Raw genomic sequence first — 24,748 nt, forward strand, 5'->3', positions numbered from 1 at the left:
AGCACTTAAGAAGTGCTGTTAGAACGGCGAGGAGTCCACCCAACAAACTGCCCGTGGCCGTATGACTCGATGCATATGCTGAGTATGTTGGGCCATTACATAACACCACAATTCCCACGGTCGGCACCACAATATGGAAGGCTTTTGAACTGTCCACCTGCCCTGCACGCAAGTCAATCTTATCCCACCTGCAGGTGATGTTCATTCTCAGCTCAAGCAGCCCTTACTCACAGGTGTATGCTTGACATTTAAGGGTCACGCTTTTTGACAGGATCACCCTGACGGATGTGTTCAAGGTCGAATCAGAGCCAAGAGTGAGGTGTTGTAAAGATGTGATTGGCATGTATGTGTGCATGGGGCTGGGGTTGACTTGATCCACAGCAATAGCATTAGATGGGTGTTTGGTGCTCTGTGCATGAACCCCAACTCACACAGAGACTCACATGTGCAGACATACGCAGATGCACTCGTTTTCAGCCACGCTTGCTGTCACTCTCGCTAGCCCACCCTGCCTCGCTCTCCCTTGCTACATCCCTCCCAGTCACGTGCTGATAGTGGAGGAGTCTGGCTGTGGAGTAGCTGTATGATGCTAATTTAAGATGAAAATAACAATAACACGTACAATGCTCTATGTTTGCCGCCGGTATTGAGAAATAGGCTCTTATACTGTCTAGCTATCTGTTTCCAGTATCCATCTAAAGCAGGGGTGTCCAAAGTACGGTGCATGGGCCATTTACGGCTCGTTTTTTAGCAGGCCACAAATACCAAAAATTAAATAATATTTGAAATGGCTACTTTAAATTGAAACAAAAATGGGATGGGGGCAGTGTGACAGTGTGGGTGTTGGAATCTGTGCGTGGGACCCCCCTGACAACTGCTACTACTACAACTAGTAATACAGTTGTTTTATACAGAACTTACCGGTATTTTTGATACTGTATACAAAGATGAGAATAAAACAATTAAAATAGAAACAAACATCTCTTTTAGTCTCTGTGCAGGGGAGGATCTATTTAAGTGGGATAATGTGTTGCAGGCCATACGAAAATCCTGAAGAATTCTAATCAATTTTCTTTATTATCTATACGACAGATTTAGTGATTTTTATCCATCCATCCATCCATCCATCCATCCATTTCTTCCACTTATCTGGGGTCAGGTGGCAGGGGCAGCAGTTTTAGCAGGGACTTCTCTCTCCCCGACCACTTCATCCAGCTCTTCCAGGAGAATCCCAAAGTCTTCCCAGGCCAGCTGCGAGACAGACATCCCAGCATGAGCTGGGTTATCCCCTGGCCCCCATTCCTGTGGGACGGGCCCAGAACATCTTACCAAGGAAATGTCCAAGAGGCAACCTGAGCAGATGCCCAAGCCACCTCATCTGACTCCTCTCAATGTGAAGGAGCAGTGGCTCTACTCTGAGATGACGAGTTTGTCACCCTATCGCTAAGGGAGAGCCCAAACACAATTTTGACCGCTTGTAACCAAGATCTAGTTCTTTCGGCCACAACTAACAGCATGTGACCATAAGTGAGGGTGGGAACCAAAGTGGACCATAACAGTGAAAAGCAAAATATTAATTTGCAATCTCTTCCTTCATCTGGACTTTCACCAAAATGTAAACTTAAACGTGTGCCTCCTCCCGCCCCTCGACAATCCAGTGATTAGATGGCGACCCAGTCCGTTGTGTAAAGTGCGTCTGGCCCAAAGTCAGTTGGGATCGACTCCAGCGTCAACAATGGTGGATGGCTGGATGGACGGACGAGCAGCTTAAGAACAACAAGTAATATCAACAACAAACACTGTGAATAAAATGTTAATAATAATAAACATGTGATGATCAAAATATTCCATAGCACAAGTATTTAAGTACAAGGTAGAATAACCAATCCACTCCCAAAGGTCCTCAATGATAAAGTGAGGCCCGCAGAGCCGACAGGATTGTGGCATAATATGGCTTAACCACACAGATAAGTCAGTCAACAAATACATGAAGTTAAAAAATAAACCTCATGTAATTTGTTCTTTTACCGAAAGTGCTTTAAACTATTTTCATACAAAGACAAGTGCAAAGCACGTGGAATAACACATGCCAAACTTCTCAAACAGTGCCACAGACCACTGATATGACATTAAAGTTGATAGTTTCATTCTTCCAAGAAAGCAGTGGTCATATTTTGCTATCCGAACCCCTGTTGTCATTGCAGTTTAGTTAGGTGTGTTTGTGTTTCTCCAGCAATCACCACCCCCCTCTTGGGTTAAGATTTTTTTTTTTTTGGTCGGGTCAGTCTGCCAAATATTTTCTGCAATTATCTCTGCGTCTGTTTCTTGTCTTGAGCCTTCTGGGAATGTGTATTGGGGGTCTACCAAGAAGTAGTAATACTAAAACAAAAATTACAGCTAGGCAAAAAACATCCCGTAATAGGTTCTTGGTCTCTGGAAGAAAGGGCAGCAAAAAAGATGACACCCAAAAAAAAACAGAAAAACAAGAACACTAGTTGGAGCCCTGCATGCAGAAAACGACTATTATCGTGTATACACAGGCAGTAAGCATAAGATGAACCCTTGTTACCAAAACCCACACACACATCTAATGAACTTAACCAGCACTTACAACTATATTGCTTATGCAAATGCATGCGCACAGCCCACACAGAGGTCGCATGATTGAAAAAAAGTCACGGAATGATTTAAAATCCTATGAAATATTTGAAGCAGGAGGAGTTTAAGAGAGAACTGATTGGGGTTTGAAAGTGAGACATTGCAGGATGAAGAGAAGGAAAAAGAGATAGAGACATACATAGCGTGAGTCAGCAGTCTGCCAGAAAGGAGGAGTTGAGAAAGAGAGGAATGCCTCCCAGGATTTAGTCATCTCAGAGTTCAGACAAAAGAATTTCTGGCCTCAGTTTACTCTGTGTGCTTATCCACGCATTTGTGTGTGGGGGTGTCATTTTGAGGCCATCCAGTTTTGAGGAATTTGTTCAAAACCAAAGCAAAGCATTGGCTTGTCTCACTGTGACGATGGTTTGGCTCAAAGCAAAATAAATAGTTTTACATCAACTTTACTAGTGTAGGTCTGGGAGCACACTGAGAATTTGGAGCAGGTCATTATAAGTTTTATATTCCATTTCCAGGGCAGCAGTGGACTGCACGTCTGACTCACATTTTTTAGGTTTGAAACGTGAGTGTGAATGGCCGTTTTTCTATACCGTATGTGCCTTGATATTGGCTGGCGACCAGGCCAAGGTGCTTCACCCAAAGTACTTTGGGCTAGGCTCCAGCTCACCCGAAACTTTAATGAGGATAATCACGAGAGAAAACGGATAGGAAAAGCCAAAACTATGTATCTTAGCTTAGAGAATCAAAATAATATACAGCCTTTCATATATATATATATATACATATATATATATATATATATGTGTGTGTGTGTGTGTGTGTATATATATATATATATATATATCTCCATCCATCCATTTTCCGATCCTCTTTATCCTCAGAAGGGTCGCGGATCTCAGCCGTCTCTGGGCAGTAGGCGGGGGACACCCTGACCTGAATCGGTTGCCAGCCAATCGCAGGGCACACAGAGACAAACAACCATCCACACTCACACTCACACCTAGGGACAATTTTGAGTGTTCAATCGGCCTGTCATGCATGTTTTTGGAATGTGGGAGGAAACCGGAGTGCCCAGCAAAAACCCACACATTTTGTCCATATTTTTTAAAAATAGCATCTTTGTCATACATCTGGTTAGGAAGTGTGTGGTCCCATGTGGTCCCCCACTAGCACTGATAAAAAAAAAATAGAAAAAATTGTGGCCCCTCTGAACATTTAATTGTCCATCCCTGCTATAAACACTATCGATTCTACACTGTGATTATACAATGTAGATTAGAGAGCACTCAACATATGGGCTCACTTCGTATTTTCCAAGACTAATTGAGCAGTCATGGAGCCGCATTTTTTTCAAGAGATGGTGCTTACTTTGTCTGCGTTACACTGTGCGCGATAGGCAATTGTGTGTGTGTTTGTGTGCGCGTGTGCATGACTCACCCAATCGAGGCAGATGGAAGTAGTTAGGGCCTATTTTACTTCTGCAGCTCTATTTTAATTCTTTCCCCAAGATGTTACATTCTATAATGGTCTCGTTGAATAATGTGTTTCCTTGCTTTTGGTCACTGTTGAGTGCCAGGTGACTTCTATAGGAGCACATAGATGATATTTACGAGCATCAATTAAGCTGCTGCTGCTCCTGGCCAGACGAATCATGTCAACGCTGCTATCAATGGATGTTTTTCTTTCCAATGTCCATAATAACAAACCAAACCATCCATCCATCCATATTCTAGGTGGTTTGTCCACATTGGGGTGGTGGACCTACTGACTTTGGGAAAGAGACGGGATACACCCTGGAATGGCCACCAGTCACATTTACACCTATGAACAATTTACAGTCTTCAATTAACCTATCATGCACGTGTCTGTAATGTGAGTGGAAGCGAGAGCCAGTGAGACTGGGTAGACTGGGTGCTTTGTTCGTGACCCCAGTCCCCGGATCATTGGGACACATACACCTTTCCACCACAATGTGTATTGACAGCTCAAGGAGGGCTTATTAAAATACATCATAAAAACCTATTTCTCTGCAGGGATTGGACAGCTTTATACAGACACGCTGCTTGTGCATTTCATACTTTCCTGGAAGCAGATTTATGGAGTTAAAAAAACAAAAAAAAGTATAATTTCACTTCCTGATTTATAGCCATGTCAGAAAGCGGTCTGCACATCCACAACACCATCTATTGGCTACTTTTGGAATGATGAGCTGTGCAGTGGTTTACAGTACTCATTTTGGTCTCGAGATGGCCCTGTAGTCATAGCTCAGAGGCAAACTTTGCCACAGAGTTAAGATACAGAAACTTGACTTTATGCTTGTTTGGGTGATGGTGGCAAGGGAGTGGGTATTGTGTGTCGGGGGAAACCTAATCAATCAAAATTCTCGAAATACCTTGCAGTGTGATACACGTCAGTCCTACACCACTACAAACTAGTACCACAACAATAAATCTCTCTGAGTGTGGTAATCAAAACAAATTATTTTGTATGACTTATTTTTTACAGGGCGGCCCGGTAGTCCAGTGGTTAGCACGTCGATTTCACAGTGCAGAGGTACCGGGTTCAATTCCAGCTCCGGCCTCCCTGTGTGGAGTTTGCATGTTCTCCCCGGGCCTGCGTGGGTTTTCTCCGGGTGCTCCGGTTTCCTCCCACATTCCAAAAACATGCATGGCAGGCTGATTGAACACACTAAATTGTCCCTAGGTGTGAGTGTGAGCGCGCATGGTTGTTCGTCTCTGTGTGCCCTGTGATTGGCTAGCAACTGGTTCAGGGTGTCCCCCGCCTACTGGCCGAAGACAGCTGGGATAGGCTCCAGCACCCCCCGCAACCCTAGTGAGGATCAAGCGGTTTGGAAAATGGATGGATGGATGGATGGATTATTTTTTACATAAAACTATTGGCTGCATGTCATTAGATTGTGCAAGTGTGTATATGCTGTCGCTAGTTAAAGGATTTACATCTCATTTGTCAAGTTATGTGGGGGGGGGGGGGGGGGAATCATCGTGGATCTCAATAATATGGGGTTTTTTTCTTCAATGACAAACCTGTGTCTCCTGTATTTACTCTGTCGCTCCACTATGATTTGAATATACATATGTCTTTCGCCAGACTAAAAATACCGCAAGCACCCACTCACACAAAGGGCTTCAAAGCACACACGCATTGCAGCACTGCCTCAAGGGAGACGCCGCACATGGAAACTCCTACCTGGGCAATGTGGAACCAATTTGTCTAGCGTGGGACTTAACCAGGGGCGGGATGGCACTTGGGAAATTTTATAGGCCCTAATTCCGACATCATTTCCAATACACAGCGATCTTTTAACACAACATTATTGCATATTTCTGTTTAACAAATAGGTACAGGCTGATTTATAAGGCAGCCTTGCATGCCCAAGCGCACGAGCATGCACACGCCAAGGGCCTGACGAGCACACAGCTGGTCGAGTGTGCTCGGCCTGAGTAGAGTACAGTGTTCAGAAACAACAAAACAGTAAGTCTGCAGGGTGCAAGTTGTGTTCATGCTTTGATGGACAGTTGCTTGTTGTTGTGCGACCAACGAAGCAGCAGAGTAACAAGCCCTGAGCCATCACCCCGCCCCCCTTTTGTGTTTATCCTTTTTTTCTGAGATCTGATTGCTGAAATTTATGTCTTCAGCAATTTGCAAATGTAGCAAGGAGGCAAGGTAAGAATGTTGTTGAAAAAAACAAAGGCAGGTGAAAATAAAATGATGAGGACAAAGAAAAAATTGAGGGATGATCAAAACAAAAGAGCAAAATTTGTTACTTTTACAGGTGATGTGCAGCTGTGGTTTCATTTACACAGACAGTAAACATTGTCCTTTGGAAGATGTATTTATTAAAAAACAAAGCATGCACTGCAAACAAAAAAAATACTCATCATTTTTTAACCATGCATCGTTATAAATATTATTTAACCTTGGCATCATACAACGGCACTCATAGATGTCCTCCTTGTTTTGTAGTGCTTGACCATTCAACTTCACAATTAAAAACCTTTCCCCTTCTTGTTTACACATACATCTGAGTTCATCCATTTTCAATAGCGCTTGTCCTCATTTGGGTTGAGGGTTGATTTGGGACAAAGAAGTAAGGAACAAACTGGACTAGTCGACAGTAGTATACAGTAGACAAACAACCATTAACCCTCACACCAATGAGCAATTTTGAATCTTGAATTAACCTAACACTTATGTTGGAATGTGGGAGGAAGTACATGGAGAAAATCCACACAGCATAATGGGAACATGCAAACTCTACACAGGAAAGCCTGAACCGGGATTTGAATTTATTAGCTCCCGATTGTGATATGCTATACATCATAATAATAATAATAATAATAGATTTTATTTATAAGCGCCTTTCAAGACACCCAAGGACACTTTACAATAACAAAAAACACAAAACAATACGGGTTGAGCAGCGGCAGCCAAAACGCACCAGCGTTCACTCAACCCGAAAGTCAGAAAGAAACAAGGGAGGGAGAGGGGGAGAAAAAAAACCCCACGCTCGAACTACCCTCATTTCAGGATAATTTGAGTGAGGCAAAAAACTCCTGCACAAGCATATGACAGTTACAACAGGTCACAAGACATAAACAATGAAGACGTACCGCCATTATGGCACCTAACAATGTGCCATGCCTAAAGTAGGCGAAGCTACATTTGAAATGCTGCTCAGCAAGGTGAATTCCAACTTGTGTGTGTCTTTTCTTTGATATGTGCATGTGAGTGTGAACAGACTTTTCTGATTGCATAATGACTTGTTACACCAAAACACCTCTGCTGACGTCGGGAAAATCCAACTTGTGATATTGCCGTGCTACTGCGAGACTGAAGCAAGCAAACACACAGCGCTAATGCTACAAAGTCAACTAGTACAAAAAATATATAACATCCTGTTCTTTTTGTTGTGCTTCCAGGAAACGCCAAAGTAAAAAAAAACAGCATATAGTCCAATACACATATGGCATCACCGTATATCGGTATGTTCACATTTAGGTAATTGTAAGCACTGTAATGCCCAATAAACGTCTCTTCCCTCCAAGTACTCCTGAGAATACAGTACAGTAATTAGCAAATGCTTTAGGACTAAATAGAAGTTTCAGGCTTGTGGAGCTCACCTGCTTCTGACGCTGCCATCTCTGTCAAGCCATTTGCAGATGTAGTGGGATCTGTCACAAAGGAGATAACACTGATACAATGTACTGACTCCATTATTAGAAACGGGTTTAACTCTTCACAGGAAACACATTTCTTACCTTGGCTCTCCTCAGAATTTGACTCATATTCATTGGAATATTTAATCTCTGACTCCGCAAGAAAACACCTGATTCGGTCCGAGGGTATGGCAAAGGAGATGCCTGCTGTCACTTTTAAAGTGTTGATGCCTATCACCTCGCCATCCTGAAACAAATTGAAACATGCACTTCATAATGCCCCGTGAGAGAATCGGCATTTCCATCATGATTTGCTGCAGACACATTGATCACTTGTGACTGTATTTAATGTGGTATTTTGTACAGAAAGTTACAAGTTACACCCACTCGTCCACACTTTTCAATGGCCATTTCACTTCATTTGACTTGATATTAACGTCAGTTTCTAATTTCTATTGCACTTGTCCTCATCAGGATCACAAATTAGCTGAAGCCTATCACAGTTTACGTTGAGCAAGAGGCAGGGTACATGCTGAACTGGTTGCCAGCCAATCACAAGTTACAAACGACAAACAATTGCCAGTGGTGCTATGATCGATCGGCCAATCATCATGATCGGACCAACCCAGTACCTGAATCATGATATATGTTTCTGCATTTTCTGCACTATCAATTTGAAATAATGTCCTGTTTTTGTATAATAAAGGGAAGGAAATGTGGATGGATTTTTTTTTCAAACTACAACTAAACTACAATTGCAGACTGTAAAATCTTAATCGTTGATAGTTTTCTTTGTTTTTGTACTTTTTTTTCACAAAAAGGTAAATACTGAATAACAAGAATAATTTGCAGTGGCACAATGCCCAAATGGTGAGTACATCTGCCTGACGGTTCTATGGTTGTGGGTTCAATTCCATGCGCTGGTGTGGAGTTGCGCATATTCCCCAATACCTGTGTGGGTTTTCTCTGGGTATTCCAGTTTCCTACCACATTCCATGAACATGCTTGGCAGGTTAACTGATGATTCTAAATTGTCTGTAGTTTGAATGAGTAATAACTTGTATCTACAGTACAGATGAGGTTTTTGAAATGGCCCATATAATACTCACCAAGTTAACAAGGGGTCCTCCAGAATTTCCATACTTGTTACATAAGTGGATAAAAGGGAGAAACAATGCTCATTTTTATTTCGGCATTTGCGCAAACAATCAGAATGTTATGAATGAGCGTGTGCGGGCATACACTAACATTAATGATGGCGTCTGTCTGGATGTAGTCGATGTCAGAGTCGTGGATGCCCAGTTCCTTACCATCTCTCTGTGCTGTGCTGACGATGCCAGTGGTGACTGTGTTCTGCAGGGCAAAGGGGCTGCCTATGACCACCACAAACTCACCTGGTCTGAGATCAGCTGACTGGCCCAGAGGCAGCGCAGGGAGCTTCTTCTGCTCACACATCAAGACACACTTTGAGCAAACGTTGAATGGTAAAGAGCAAAAATGAGACAGAATAAATGTCAGAGAATTGGTGGGAAGGAAGCTTCCAAAGATGAAGTATGTCAGGTATGGGTGTGATAATACACACGTCAGCGTCACAGTCCTGCTGTTTATGGACATAGTGCTGTTAGGCTTCTGAAGATCTTGCAAACCATTTTCAGAACCTGGCAGTGTGAAGTGTTATACACCAGCCCAATGATCTCCAACAACCAGGCCATGGAACGCCACTGGTCTGTGGGCTATTTAATACAGGACCATATAGAGAGACTGAACTGAAGCTATTTATCAGAGTTCAAAAAAGGTTTTATTTTGAAAATCTGGTGAATCCACCAGTGTAAAGCATGATGGCCAGATCAAATTTGGACACTTGCTAAAATCAGTGTGGACAGTTGACCATGAAAACACAGATTTGAGGAGGAATCTGATGTTAATCAGATCCACGTTCCTGCAGTCTGAACACGGCCTAAAAACAACAACTACAGTAAATTTAGCATGAGGATAAGTTGTATTTTTAAGCATCCATCCATCCATCCATTTTCCGAACCACTTGATCCTCACTAGGGTCGCGGGGGGGTGCTGGAGCCTATCCCAGCTGTCTTCGGGCAGTAGGCGGGGGACACCCTGAATCGGTTGCCAGCCAAACAACCATCCGCGCTCACACACACACATATTTAGAGTATTCCATTAACCTGCCACGCATGTTTTTGGAATGTGGTAGGAAACCGGAAAACCCACGCAGGCCCGGGGAGAACATGCAAACTCCACACAGGGAGGCCGGAGCTGGAATTGAACCCGGTACCTCTGCACTGTGAAGTCGACGTGCTAACCACTGGACTACCAGGCCGCCCTATTTTTAAGCATTTGTTCTGATTTGTTTTCGTGTCATTTTATCAAAAATATTATTCTATTGAAAGTGGTCTGCGACATAAAAAAGGATGGGAGCAGCTGCTATAAATGGTTTGGTACACTACAGTATACTGCAAGTTCAAACAATACTCACTTGCATTAACAGAATTTTGTTCCTTTTTCTTTCTTTTTTTTACCTGAGGGTTGATCTTGATGGTGGCAATGTCAGCCTTCCTGTCTACATCTCTGACCACAGCCTCATACATGCTGCCGTCATGGAGCTGAACATGCAACTGGAGTTGGCCCATCACCACGGCACTGGTAGTTATCACATGAGCATTGGTTATTATCAAGCCAGAGTGGGTCACAATGAAACCCGAGCCACTGGAAAGATGCATGTGGTGGCCAAAGAGAGGATGTCTGAGGAAAGAATAAAGAGAGGAAAAATAATGTGGTACAATGTATACAATCTGTATACAGGAGACCCCTACATACTTGCAGTTTGGCACATGTGGATTCTCACATGTAGTTTAAAAAATATATTTTCAAAAAAAACTTTGCCATTTAGACAAAATCCATCAATCGACCATTGACTTAAAAATCATTGCAAGACAAAAGGTATGGTGTTAGAATGAAGAAATACTTTAAAAAAACAATTAACAGCTTGTATTGTTTAGTAAAAATTAAGGGTCTGTAAAACAGTAGATCTTACACTGATTAGAGTGCCTCATAGACTCTCAATGTGTATCATTAATGTTTGGCATTACCCTCAATGAACTGCAAACTTGAGGAACAGACAAGCACATACAGTAACAATAGCTAGTGCTTCAAAGCAAATGTTTTCACAACACTTAGCGCAATTGAGTGGAGCTGTAAGCTATTATTGATCAGGTGTGCCGTTACTTTTCCTGTTTGGAGTTTGCCTGTTCTCCCTGTGCCTTTGTGGGTTTTCTATAGGTACTCCAGTTTCCTCCCATGCGTCGAAAACCTGCACGGTAGGTTAACTGAAAACTCTAAATTGTCCGTAGGTGTGAATGTGAAGGTGAATGTTTGTCTATTTATGGCCTGCAATGGGCTGGCAACCAGTTTGCCGTTTGCACCACTTAATGTCCAAAATCATGAGATTAGCCTCCAGTCTACCCATGACGCTGGTGAGATTAACCTGGACAGAGCATGGATGTATATTTGTTAAGGAGGCAGTAATTGTGAAGTAGTTCAATCGCTTGATTTCCTGAGAGGAAATCCCAGTGAAGTTCATTGAGTGGTTCAGTTCCCACTCAGTGACAAAATTGCAATCTCTCGCTGTATGTGCCCTGCTCGTGTAATGTATGGAAGATGCATGACTGATAGAAGTGATGTCTGCTACATACTCACAACATACTGCATAAATGCACATACCTTAGGAGCAATTCAATATGGACAACGGCTGGTGCTATTTGCTCCACGACATCAGCGATGAAGTTGAACTTGTAGCGGGGGCTACTGGTACCTGCACTGACATATATTTCAGTCTAAATGTCAGTATTTACATGCATAAACACACAGTCCAATATATACATACACACTATTTATTCCCCAAATTACATTATGATAAGATAGGAATAATGAATTTCATTACTGTAGTTACTGATTAATTTCCAACTCGTACACAATAAATGAATTTAGGACCAGACTACATCTTCTGAATGAATATGCGGGCTGAAGTTGCCCCGAGTTATTGCAGCATTTAAAACTGCTGATTTAACAAGAACTCTGAATTGGGCATCACATCCCGCAATGTGAACGTTGGCCTCTAGTGGGTTTTCGCTCTTCGCTGGGCGGCCCGGTCCCTATCGCCCGCAGTAGCATAGGGACTGGGTGCAGTGGCGGTTCACTGTTCATGTAATCACGAGTGAGTTTAATATCACTGAGAAATCTGTGGTTAATTAAAACACAGCTGAAATTGGATGCCAATGTGGACAATACAAAACAAACAATACTCATAACATTTGCTTGTCTTGCTTAAAAAAAAAAAATTAATAATTAATACTTCAGGCTCGTCCTCAGTTTACTCAAGACTATGCCTATGAGCTGTGGTGCTGAAGCTCGCCACAGCCATGACATTTTGCTATTTTGTACAAAGAGACCATTGATGCCTCCCTCTCACCATCATGCCAGTGCTGACTTAAGACATCCAGTTGTAATACAGTACACAATTTTGAGCGTACTCCAGACAATCAGGAGTCCGCTAAGGTGAAGGCGAAATGACTGTCGGCAACTATTTGTAATTATCAACCTACTCATTTTAAAAACATGGCTATTATTTATTGATGATATTGATATTGATAAGTAAAACATTAGGTTAGTGGTATAACTATTCTCGCTACTAGGGTACTTATGCCGAACAAATTCATTGTACAGTAGCCTTGACAACTGTTTGGAGTAATCTGTGGGGTGGAGGGGGCCAATATTTGCGTTTATTCTAGTCTGCTTTGGGGGTTATTAATTCCTCAATAAACTCAAGCATAAAACCACAGGAAAAAAACGCAAAAAAAACTTCACGATGGACAAAGACTTTCGCGACAGATTGCAGCGGCGTTGGGGGGCAAGGTTGTCTTAAGGGTGGGGTGGGGGTCCTTCAGAAGATTTACCTATGAGGGTCCTGAATTTGGTACTACTGTACTGTGTACACTTCTGGATGTGGCTCTATATGCGCCCTGTCTGTTTGTAGGAATACCATACTGTAGTCGGAAAAAAACCGTTTCCAGCAACACAACGTACTAGTACGTGGACAATTCAGCGCAAGGGATATCGAATAAATGCTCGAACGGCTTGCTAGTACCTGCACTTGAAAGAGCACAATTTCCTTTGTGCACTTGGTGGACTGCGGGTTTCCCTTTCCTCTTGCGGTTGGCTGTTCTCATCTTGCAAACATTTCCATACGTTTTCCCGTCGCTCCCACACACCATATATCCCACCTTACAGCGGCAGATCCCCTTGGAGCCCCGTCGCACGCACACCATGCCGTCCTTACAAGGATTGCGGCTGCAGGGGTCGTCCTCGCCCTGTCCAGGTGCGCATACCTTGCAGCAGTTGCATCGGTCAAGGACGTATCCAGCTGCACAAATGGGGCTTGGACAGGAGCTCGGGTCGCACCGGGTGAGGCAGCTGGGACGGTATACGGCTCCGGTGAGGTTAAAAGCGCAGAGAAAGGCTGCTGTGAATAAAAGTTGCTGGGTAATCATGATGAAGACGGTGACTTTAATTTCAGTGGAATACAAACTCTTGTCAAGTTGTCAAGCCCTGAAAAAAAGGTCTGCAGACTCAACATCACTTATAGGTAGAAACAAGAACCTGGAATCATGGGCGTAGTTGATAGGTGGGCAATGGGGTCGGCTTGAGTGGTGGGGTGGTATCCTGCATGCCTAGTCTCGTCGTTGCAGTCAGAATCCAATTGGCCACCACATACTCACGGTAAGGAATGGTCAGCGATTACAATGTTACAAGCTGTAACGTTGTATGTGATCGTTGAAATATGATTAGTTTAGTATATGAAAGATTACATTGCATAAGTGTCACCTCTGCACAAGTACGTGTTGAAATTAAGTCATAATGACTGGATTAATTATCATTTGCGCGTTGTATGTACTCTGGCCTCCTCCACAATTGCAAAAAGATGCTTTTTGTGTTAATTGTACACTCTAAATTGTGCGTAGATGTGAATGTAAGCATAAATGAATGTTTGTTTGTAGTTGTCTGCGACTGGCTGACGATCAGTCGAGGCTCACCTCACCTCTCACCTTCAGACACTAACTCTATAAGCAGTGTAGAATGGATAGATGTTTAAATATATAAATATACTGTTATATTACACATTATGAATCAAGCAAACAATGGAAAACTGTTAAAACAGAATTTGCAAGTCTGAAAATATTTGACAAGGGCTTTCATGCTGATTTATAAGAGTCAGTAATTTTATATTCACTTAAAACCCTGAATTACAAAATAAAAATGCATGATATACTGAGCTCAGAAAGGCACCTTAGGAGTGAAAAGGCAAAAGTATATTTCGGTCTTCAAAGGTATAGCCACAAGATGGCGACTGCTGCTTACTGAGGCCACAATATAAGACGACCCGTTTCCTATACTGTACCATTTTTAATATGGCGAGTGCCACACTGTACGGGCACATTACAGTCATACTGCTAAAAAGGAACAAAAGCTTCATCATCAGATGGTTTCTGTATTTAATTTCTCACCTAAAAAATGTAAATGTAATTTCCCATGTCGCACAGTAAAGGAGGTTTCATGTTTTTCTTCTTGACCAGGATGAGACAACGATCAGAAAAGCTACAAAACTCCACCAAACGCAGATGAAATGCTCCCAAATCTTATTAATTTTGTTAAATATACAACTCTGCTCATACAATCATGTTGGAATAAAAATGTCAAGAAGCATACATACACTTGCTTTGACTTTCTTTAAACAATAAGTCGCAGAGGGATGACAGTGGTGCGGCTCTCCATGCTGTGAGGTAAATAAATACATCTCAAAGAACAAATACATTCAGTGTTGTGAGATTGGTTTTGACAGCATTCACTCCCTGTGAAATGTTTTAGAACAAGAGTACAAAGAGTAAACATTACATTCAAGCAATATGGTTATTCCAAGTCATCTCCCTCTTCCGCCCAGGCTTAAATTCAAGTTTCAACAAGAGTATATATATTTTTTTTCTTGGGGCTTTTCAAGAGTAGTTTTGAAGACAAGGGTTTGGCAGTGGTACTGTAATGGTTGGCAACACTGGCTTTGTGTATGCTCAATAAATTTGGGAAAGGAACGTTGTGTTAATCAATTTTAGTGACACTAATCATATAATTCTCAAATCTCAGTAAGTCTCCATACAAGGCAAAGTGACGATTTTTTTACGTTTTTTTTGTTTTTGTTTTTTAGAAATGCCCATTATTTTACTTAGAATGTCAAACATTTGCGGACCACAGAGGTGTTTTACCCTGTTCTTTTTAGTCCTTTGACCCACTTGTAAAATCTGTGAATAGGATAATTGTGATTGAAAAAACAAACTTCTTGCGTGTCTTAACAATAAACAAAGCCCATTCACGCTGATTATCCAATCAAGTAACCCTGACAACCCCATTTAGGTCCAGTCTCTCTCGGAAACAATGGAATGGAATGTCATCCTCTCAAGCGGTCATATGCTGATCACACATTTCCATCACAACCAGCGTTATGAAAAAACATTCTTCATCCTACTTCTTCAAAACATTCCCTGATGGAACCAAAAACACCAGTGGCTGATGTTCCCTCTCTACCAAGAGGAGAAAAATGGTCGCTTGCAGTGGAAGGTCTGAGTGAAGGCGTTGCCCAAGGTTACCACTCGGCCCTGGCCACCTGACCGGCTCCGCTCCACTACTACGCGAGGCATCTGCACTAGCTGTAGAGGGCTCTTGCCATCCTTAAGAGCCTGGGTGAGATTCAATACCTGGTACACACAGCATTCAAATAGATTACATTCACAAACAATTTCAATTGTCAAAAGGCAACACTTAATGGTAACAGAATTTCAGATATTGCCAAGTTTGCTGTATTACATTTTTAATAAATTAACCCCCCCCCCACTGTTATTGTAATTAACAACCATACCGCTGGAAGGTGGTGTGTGTGGGACACAACAAAATTACATTTGACAGCTAGCAGAAAACATGCCTTAACTGATGCTCATTTAAGTGCTGCATACTAGAATGCATTCAGAAATACAAAAGCGATTTTTAAACCATGTAATGAACTCAACGCCCGTGGCTAGACCTGGCCAGCTACATTATTTTTTGTGGCTGTTTCCAGCCTAGGGGAACGCAAAATGAAAAATAAGCAAAAATGGCAGGGCCTAACAGTGGCCCACAGAGCACCCAGAGAAAACCCATGCAGGCACAGGGAGAACATGCAAATTCCACACAGGAAGGCCAGAGCTGGAATCGAACCCAGTGCCTCTGCACTGTGAGGTCGCCGCACTGGACACCGGGCCGAAATCCAGAATTGAGACGGCGAAATTCCAAGGATTTTGACAATTTCAGGTGACACAATCTTTGTACACCGTACATAGAGCATTCAGTGTCTATGTATAGAAACATTGGATTTATGTGGTCAGGAAACGTGTGTGTGGATGGCCTAAAATGGTATTGGCAATGCCTCGGGGCAAAAGAAATTCTGTGGACCATTTTTGTAGTTTAATTGGTTGATTTTTTTTCTCCAGCCCTAGATGAGACATTCCCAAAAATAAAGCACAGCAGATAAACACCGGATAGAGAGGGGAGGAAAGGAGAGCCTAAAGGCTGAAGAGAGACAACAGGAAACTCACCTGGCCTCTCATGACGGACATCTGTTTCTCAAACATGGTCTTGTCAAAACCTTTGTCTCTCTGACAAGAAGAGATTGACTAATGTTAGCTGATTCCCTACTCGTGTTCACAAATTGTAGCATCTCTCTGATGGTCTATTACTGATAACATTGACAATAAAAATGGAATTTGTAAAAGATAAACTATTGCTCTGTACCATAAACATCTCATAGAGATCCTCACTGAGGTCCTGCACAAAGTTCATGTCCGAGAGGCGGGACAGCACCAGCTCTCTGGTCTCCTGGGAGAAAGACACTTTGGCCTGGGGGAGCCACGCCCAGTGAAAGGGGTCTGAAAAGAGAAAAGCATAAACTCACAATATTTGGTCTCAATAAATAGTTTTATTCAAGTGTTTAAGTTTTAAGATTGAAATAAAACACCTAAAAGACCACCAAACAAATATAGCATCATGCACACTGTCTCTTAATTAAAAAATAAGATGATAAAAAAAGACCATGATGACCCAGTGCCAACTAATAGGGGGTTAATGATAATCATGATTGTAACTTTGCATAATGACTTTCTCAGGAAAGATCACTGATGCAAAACATCATCAAGAAGGGATCCATAAAAAAGGTCCAACTCACAGGCTCTCCATTCATCAGGGTGTTTGAAGGGAAAGGCCAGGCCATTGTCAATGGCTGCGATCTTGATGCAAGGCTGGGAACTGTTCTCTGGCCATTCTGAATCCTGTAGTGAGAAAAGAGACTCAATTATTAATGACTGACACCATCATCAGTTATTGGTTGCTGTCCAAAGGCCTGATTAACTGGCCAGACAGATGAACAGCCTAGTGCTTGTTAGTCGATATGTGGATAATAATGACTGATGGTAAGTAGTCACATCATCCTGGCACCCACTGGATTCTGGTGCAGTGCAGTCAACATGTATATATTTCATTATTTCATGAAACAGGAAAAGTTGAAGTGATAAAGCCATGGATTTGTGTGAATTATTGTCGTAATCTGATTTATGACTTGATGACTTATGTTGACGTCAATCTTGTTTGGTACCTTTGTTAAGGCACAGTGAATGCTTAAGACGTCTAGTGAAAGTGTTTTGCAAATTAAAAACTCTAATGGAAGTAGATAATCTGTATTTCTTATGAATCCGTGGTTCATTTGCCTTTATTTTAGTGTAAATGTAACCTTTAAATCCAAAACAATTATTTAATAAATCTACTATAACTTACTGCAATACAAATTAATGTGTTACATGGACAGAGGACCTTGAAAAAATAATTGTATATTAAATTGTAATTGCAACACTGAGGTAAAAAAAAAATCTGAAGAACTTTATTTTTCAAAATACAGTTCAGGCCTATCAAAAGAGCTTTTTGTCATCAGCAGCAAATGGCATTAAAATACTTCTGAATAACCAGCAGAGGGAGTAACTACATCAGACCCAACTTGTTTGCTGCCAATAGAACAAAATGTAATCAATAAATAGATAAAAGTAAAAATGCACATTTTGTAGAGGGTTCTAGAGACATTTAATTCAAATGCCATTAAATTAAATGCCAGCATGCACAAGATGAAAGTGCCATTAGCTCGACGATGAGACTCACCTTTGGTCCGTCGCACTCGCCTGGTTTCTCATACTTGATCAACCAGTTGTCGTTTCCTCGATCTGACATGGAATGGATTTCATTAAGGCATGTTTATGTGAAGATAGAATAAAGCAGCGATTCTCAACTTGTGGGTTGGGACCCAAAAGTGGTTTGCAGACAATTAATGGGAAAAAATACACAAATTTGTATTGTGAGATTTTTCAGTAAAGTACAGACTAGGAATATAACAAGATCCAAATGTCACAAAATGATATCATCAGGATATGAACCTCACGATACGATAATTATCACGATATTCTGGGGAGTTTAACAATATAGCTCCCAATACTGTATAAAAACCCATTATATTGTTTACCAAAAAGTAATTACATTCAAAAACCAAAACGCACAATATTATGTTTTTGTACATAATAACAGCAATGACAAAGATGTAGGCTGGAACAGTCATTGTAACATCATGTGTTCTTATCGGCGCAACAGAATAATTAAAATATAGTTCACAATGCTGTGTTTGGCAGCGGGCGAAAAGTAATGTTTTTTTGTTTTATGTAATAGGACAACGGTGGCACCATGGCAATTTTAATAATGTGCTATCGCCGTTCTTGTTGTATCCCTAGCACAGACATTTGAAAAGTTCCCACACTGAAGCTGTTAGGTAAGCAAGAGCAAGACGGAGAGAATCAGTGAGTGAGGAACAGAGAGCAACACAGAGAGAGAGAGGGAGGAACAGAGAGAGAGAGAGAGAGAGAGAGAGAGAGAGAGAGAGAGAGAGAGAGAGAGAGAGAGAGAGAGAGAGAGAGAGAGAGAGAGAGAGAGAGAGAGAGAGAGAGAGAGAGAGAGAGAGAGAAAGCGATAAGAAAATGTCAGTGAACTACTGCATTGTCATTTTGCACTGTAGTTCAGCGAACACTCTTGCATGGACAAACACCTGTGTTTCGGATTACATAATCCAGCACCACCAGCCGCTCAAACTGTGACTGTAGCTGTTTTCTGATGTTCTCTGGCAGGGGTTCTGCTTCAAAGTGCCTCAACCAATGGTCGGCCTCACGATAACCTTCCACAAACAGTTGAAATGAGCCCACCTAAACGAAGATATAAAAATACCCAGGATTGCATCATTGTCCCTCAGCATTTGCATTTTAACTGTGTGCAATTATGACATCAAATGGAAGATATGTCAGCCAACTTCCTCATTTTACTTCCTGAGAGCATCGTTTTCACAAGCAAATATAATACAGTCTAAGTGCTCTATACAAAACATTACCTATACAAAAGACCGTTACACTGAAAGGTCTTGTATACTCAGATTTTGGTTAAATACCATTGAACGAGGGGAACTAATGTCTCAGTACGCTTCTCAAAAGCAATATTAAGTTAAAAAAAAGCATTAAAAGAGGAGAAAAAAACCCAATGAATTTTCAATGATTTTCTGTAAACACTATTTATACCTATACAGGATATATATACAGGTATATATTTTAATCTATGCCGATCACATATAGTACCAGGCAAAACATTAAAATGCTTTTCTATTAGATTATTGAAGGTGCAGAATTGGTTAATAATGTACCTTCAATCATGTATAATTAATAATAATGTATATCCACTTTTTCTGAGTCATTTTGCTAAGTGGTGTGCCATGAAATTTGTTCCGTTGTGAAAAATGTGCCTTGACTCAATAAGGGTTGGGCAACACTGCTCTAGCACTTGCTAGGGAGCACAGACATACAATACGAAATTCTGATCACATACTTTTGAAGCTTTACTTCAGACCCCCCTCCCCCCACACACACAAAAAAGGGGGGGGGGTGCACAAAGTTTGGGAAGCACTGATATAAGGAGGAGGTAGTATTACCTTTGGTGGCAGGCCCACTCTGTGGAAGCGTCGTCCGACTTTGGGCACCTTCTCTAAAGCGTACTTCTTCCCTCTGGATTTGGCTCTGTCTATGGCACTGTAATGAAAGGTCTCACTGGCCAAATACACCACCTGACAGAAGAAAACAACCACTCAGTTCACTTGCTAAAACGATTGCTCGTAAAGAAAAATAGCACTATTTATTGTATGCAGATACACATGAGAGAGTCTAACCTTGGTTTTTGGCACCACACCAAGGCCCAGTTTGCTGTCAACTAGCGAAGCAGCAGCCTCTGAGAGGTAACCCTGGTTTGGCAGCAGGCAGCCCCTCCCAAAACAACATGGACAGCAGAGCTAAAGAAAGAAACACAATGGTGATGCACTTTATCTGCTTACGTATGACTGAAGAACTAGAGAATGACGAACCATGTACTGTAACATGACTACCTTGTGAAAATATTTGGTCCATTTGGGATTCAGATGACCATAGGGTTCCTCTGACTTTGGTTTGAAAACACCGATGACTTTCTGTTGAAGACAGAATGAGTGATGTTGACTTCCATTGGCAAAATACAAAAAAATAATAATACACAGATAGTGTACCATTTAAAAAGTTGAAAACAAGAACAAAAGATTCAAGTGAAGTTACACCAGCAGCGGTGACTATTGAGTGCCATAGACGCTGCAAATAAGAGTGGGATCCATACAATCTCTCTGTCGTGAACATGCTGCAAGATGGCTCTCTCTTTTTGATACAACAATCTTTTTCTCCATTAATATTCCAAAAATAATATTCCGCTGCTCAACCCATATTGTTTTGTATTTTTTGTTATTGTAAAGTGTCCTTGGGTGTCTTGAAAGGCGCTTATAAATAAAATCTATTATTATTATTATTATTATTTCACAATTTCTCTTTTTGGGGAGGGTGGAGACATGGTCTGCATTTAAAAGAGCACTTAAAAATATATCGATACTGTTTTCGTGTCATTTTTGAATGTCACAAATGAATACGTTCCTTACCCCTTTTGGGTCTTTAACAAAGTAACTCCCACTGGAGCCCTGCGAAATCCTCTCTGGAAAGACACCACCCTCAATGGCTTGTTCAGCCCTTTGGATAATATCCGCAAACTCAGGATCATCTGGGAAGTGGTTGATGTCCCCATTGTTGATACCTAAAAAGACCAATGGAGAGTGGTGTTCACTTTTACATCAGAATTTTATCTTGTTGAATTTTCTATGAAGGTAGAATGATGACGCAAGCAACATTCCACCAAGGAACATGTATATGGCAATAAATGTATACAATCACAATGATTACACTTTTGGGTGCTGAAATCGCTGAGCCAATGAGGCTAAACAGGACACAAATATTTATATATTTAGATTTATTTAGATACTTTTTGTCTTCTACTTTCTCCCTTTCATAATATTGCTGCTGTAAATTGGGAATTTCTCCATTGTAGAGACAAATAAATGTTTTCTTATCTTATCTTAAATCTCATAGCCACACTTAAGCCTAGTTAGCCACATCATCATATTTGTGTGGCCAAACCCTTGACCATGCTGAGCCAGTCCTCGTCACTGCAGAGACATAGCTCAAATAACAAATAGCACTTCAGGGAATATGGGGGTTTTTTCCAGGTTGTAGGCTTAGCTTGATGGCTAACTGCACGTCGTAATGGTAGAAATGGCCCAAGCTATTATCAATTGCGAAGTGGAAAATGTGCAGTGCCACAGCTAAATTGAGGTCACTGTGTACTTATATGCTCAGGGTGGAGCGACTCATTCTGTTCCTTCGTTGCATCAGCCCGGCCCCATTATAGCCCCTCCGCCAAATATTCGCACAACTCAGAGGGTGAGAGTTCTGCACTGTATCTCAGCAATTCAGTACTAAATTGTATGTTGTATGTTTTCAACGCTTATTTTCTAACATATTGCATATGTAACATACATTTTTAGGGAAAAATTTTAACAGGAAGTTAGCATATCCGGCGAGTACAACAACTTGTTTCCAGCTGTCAACCAAAATAGCATTCCACAGCCAAGGTAATAACACAATCACCACCACCAGGTTGACAAGCATTGTTTAAACTTTTTTTTTGACTGTCAGAATAGCCCCTCTTCCTCTCCACTCGAAACAACCCGCTTGTAGTTCCTTGGTGAACAGAAGCACACGAGACCTGGTTTGAACCAAGCATGAAATCAATCAAATAAACATATGGTACATTTTGGAAACAAACTGCAAGAATAAACAAAAATGTGAAAGGTCATGAATGTTTACTGGTAGTGTGGACACCCTTTTATGTGGTGGTGTTTTATCACTTAAATAAAAAATCTTCATCTAATGGTCTGACCCTAAAATGATCAAATCATGCAGAGGTCTCAAATAAGAATAAATGCATTTTATGTCATAAAGTCAAACCGAGTACATTAAAGTGCATTTGACATTCTCTTTGGCTGAGTGAACTATCGTTAATCACAGTGATGGACATACCGTCCCTGGGACTGACAAAGAGGATAAAGGATGAGAATTTTTTTTGTTTTGTTGTGTTTTGCTTTGTCTTTAAGGACAGGCGGTGGTTGTGTTGGCAGCTAAATACTATCTTTGTTGACCCTTAAAAAGTGGTAAACAATTCAATGCAGCCGGTTAAGACACCTGGCTGTGTTGTATGCCTCAGTGCCCCCCCCCCCCTTGAGGCACGGATTTCTAAAAGTAGTTTTTATTATTGTTATTGATTTTTTATGTTGTCATAGTAGCTATTTTTGTGTTGTGAAATACTAACGTTGAGTTGCTTGGCAGTGAGACATTAAAAAATATAAAGAAACATGATGTCATTTTGTTTGATTAATGGCCAGTATTGTGTGCAACAGCCAATCACGGCGTTACTGAAAATAAGGTTCAATACGCAGGCGAAGACGCGATGAATACGTCAATGTTAGCTGCAAGAGTCCTGCTCATATTTAAAAGTGTGGCATTCTGTAATGTGGCAAAACATGCCATGTGTTTTGTATCGAACCGAAACGAATCATTTCACTTTCAAGTCGAACCATCCCTGATTCACACCTGACGAATCGAAAACTGTATTCAATCGTCTTGCACGCCACTAGTTATTTTAGATCCGATACAAAAAAAAAATCCACACTTCTGCCTCAGCATTAATGAATACAGTAGCTATTGGACTAGTGCGTCCTAGTCGTTCTAGTTGTGTGCATAAATGTTATATAGTAGTGTAAGGCTAAGGAATAGGCATAGCTACGGTAGGGTAAGGTAGTCTTTCCACTACTAGTGGGCTGAATTGTCTCGTCATTAAGGGCAAACAGCGTACTAGCTATAGCGAGGAGATGGACCTTAAACTATACAGTGTGGACATCAATGACAGCGAATAAGCATTCAAACGGAAAGCTACACAACACCGTGAACCAAGTAATTGTCTCTTGAGGGATAATGCACAACGTCGCTATACCTAGATCATTGCTGTGAGATCCGGGTAGCAATTACGTGCTATTATTAAATGGCGGGTAAGTTATAGGGTACGCCAGGATCTCAAATACTCTTCTCTCAGTCGGACACAGCTTCTATAAATACACAAACCAGAGCTATTTTCGTAAATATCCAGCAGCACTTGTTCTGGTCAATTATTACCTGGCGAGGCTAACGTGTCTCTATCCGACGACGAGCTGAGTCTGCTCAGCCTGCTCTTGTCTCGGGCACTTTTAAGTGGGGACGAGTTTCCAGCAACGCACGGCAACAACAACGCGTCTTCGCCGGAGCCTTCCGCCTCGAGCTCGGTCAAGACGCTCTCGCACGAGTCCAAAATTCGAACGGCAAAGCCGGGGTTAGACTGGAGCCCCGAGTCCGGCGTACTCTTGTCAAATAACACTCTTGAACGATGTACGTTGAGGGAATTGGACTCCGGTAGCGAAACCGCGGTTGTCTCGGTGTCCAACGCAGGCTCCGAGGTCCCTGTCGGGTCGCATTCTGACATCATTGTCGAGCACTCAGTTCTTAATTCTTACTTCTTAAATGTACACTAATAGAATGCCACACTGTGTTGGAGTTGTCAATAATCCATTCTCAATTGATGTCCCTTTGAGCGCACATCAACGCCAAACACTTGTTCCGTGAGAGCCGATTTCGCTCACACTGTCCATGGCAGCATACACCGACCGACGGTCTCACTTCCTGGTTCATTCAGTACGCATGCGTACTCAGATTTGCCTTTGGTATTGTTCGTAAATCGAGAATGTTTCCGAACAGTTACCTTTCATAATTGTGATCAGTCGAAACGACGACTAGACACGTTTTGTTGTGGTAACAGTTTTGACATCCAGGTTTGATAAACGTAAACGTAGTAATACCTGAGAAGTGAACGATAATTAATATCGCTCAAAATTAAAAACAATCAGCTAGGGGCCAAATGGATCGGATTATTTTCAGTCAGTCACGGTTTGACATCACAAAACAAGAAAATACATGGATAAACTATCTATAGTATATAAAATGCAGAGACTTATGCCGCAGCTGTGGTTTTCTAGTCGCAATGGATTCATCGAATCCATTTTTGTAACGTAAGTCACCACTAGATGTCAATACTGCTACACACAAAAAGACAAGGCCAAGTGATGAGTCTTGGCAAAACTAGAAACGTGTTCAAATGCTTTTGTTTCCACACACTTCACTTTGTCCTTGGATATGAAATCATGAATATATCAGGCATACAAGTAGCTCTCAAAATTCAACCATATTTTCCATTGTTGTATTTTTCTTTCTCCGTGCTCCTGTTGATTCCATGTCAGAGGG

The 24,748-nt window shown here is 41.5% G+C and overlaps 2 protein-coding genes across 5 annotated transcripts; both read right to left on the reverse strand.

The window, feature by feature from the left end:
* Positions 1-1,138: 1,138 nt before the first annotated feature.
* htra3a (HtrA serine peptidase 3a) lies at positions 1,139-13,500 on the reverse strand. Of its 4 annotated transcripts, none has more exons than XM_086120031.1 (8): positions 12,955-13,500; positions 11,532-11,622; positions 10,331-10,553; positions 9,042-9,257; positions 8,903-8,935; positions 7,896-8,040; positions 7,758-7,808; positions 1,139-1,251 (listed from the first exon to the last, which is right to left on the reverse strand). In XM_086120031.1, the coding sequence occupies exons 1-8, from the start codon at positions 13,355-13,357 to the stop codon at positions 1,208-1,210; spliced, it is 1,206 nt and encodes a 401-aa protein (XP_085976157.1). In that variant the 5' UTR covers positions 13,358-13,500; the 3' UTR covers positions 1,139-1,207. The 4 variants fall into 4 exon arrangements, with proteins under 4 accessions (XP_085976157.1, XP_085976160.1, XP_085976159.1 ...); XM_086120034.1 differs by lacking the exon at positions 1,139-1,251 and adding an exon at positions 6,457-7,687 and having other exon boundaries at positions 9,042-9,146; XM_086120033.1 differs by lacking the exon at positions 1,139-1,251 and adding an exon at positions 6,457-7,687 and having other exon boundaries at positions 9,042-9,236.
* A 750-nt stretch (positions 13,501-14,250) lies between these two features.
* Positions 14,251-24,121, reverse strand: pi4k2b (phosphatidylinositol 4-kinase type 2 beta). Its single transcript, XM_086120793.1, has 11 exons — positions 23,591-24,121; positions 20,968-21,119; positions 20,395-20,475; positions 20,182-20,301; positions 19,948-20,079; positions 19,021-19,174; positions 18,090-18,151; positions 17,110-17,212; positions 16,680-16,813; positions 16,484-16,543; positions 14,251-15,610 (listed from the first exon to the last, which is right to left on the reverse strand). Exons 1-11 carry the CDS (start codon positions 23,934-23,936, stop codon positions 15,437-15,439), a joined length of 1,518 nt encoding a protein of 505 aa, XP_085976919.1. The 5' UTR covers positions 23,937-24,121; the 3' UTR covers positions 14,251-15,436.
* Between the last annotated feature and the right edge of the window lie 627 nt (positions 24,122-24,748).

This window comes from Hippocampus guttulatus, chromosome 9 (genome assembly GCF_054856545.1).
Source record: "Hippocampus guttulatus isolate MCC_2025c chromosome 9, RoL_Hgut_1.0, whole genome shotgun sequence".
Classification (NCBI taxonomy): Eukaryota; Metazoa; Chordata; class Actinopteri; order Syngnathiformes; family Syngnathidae; genus Hippocampus; species Hippocampus guttulatus.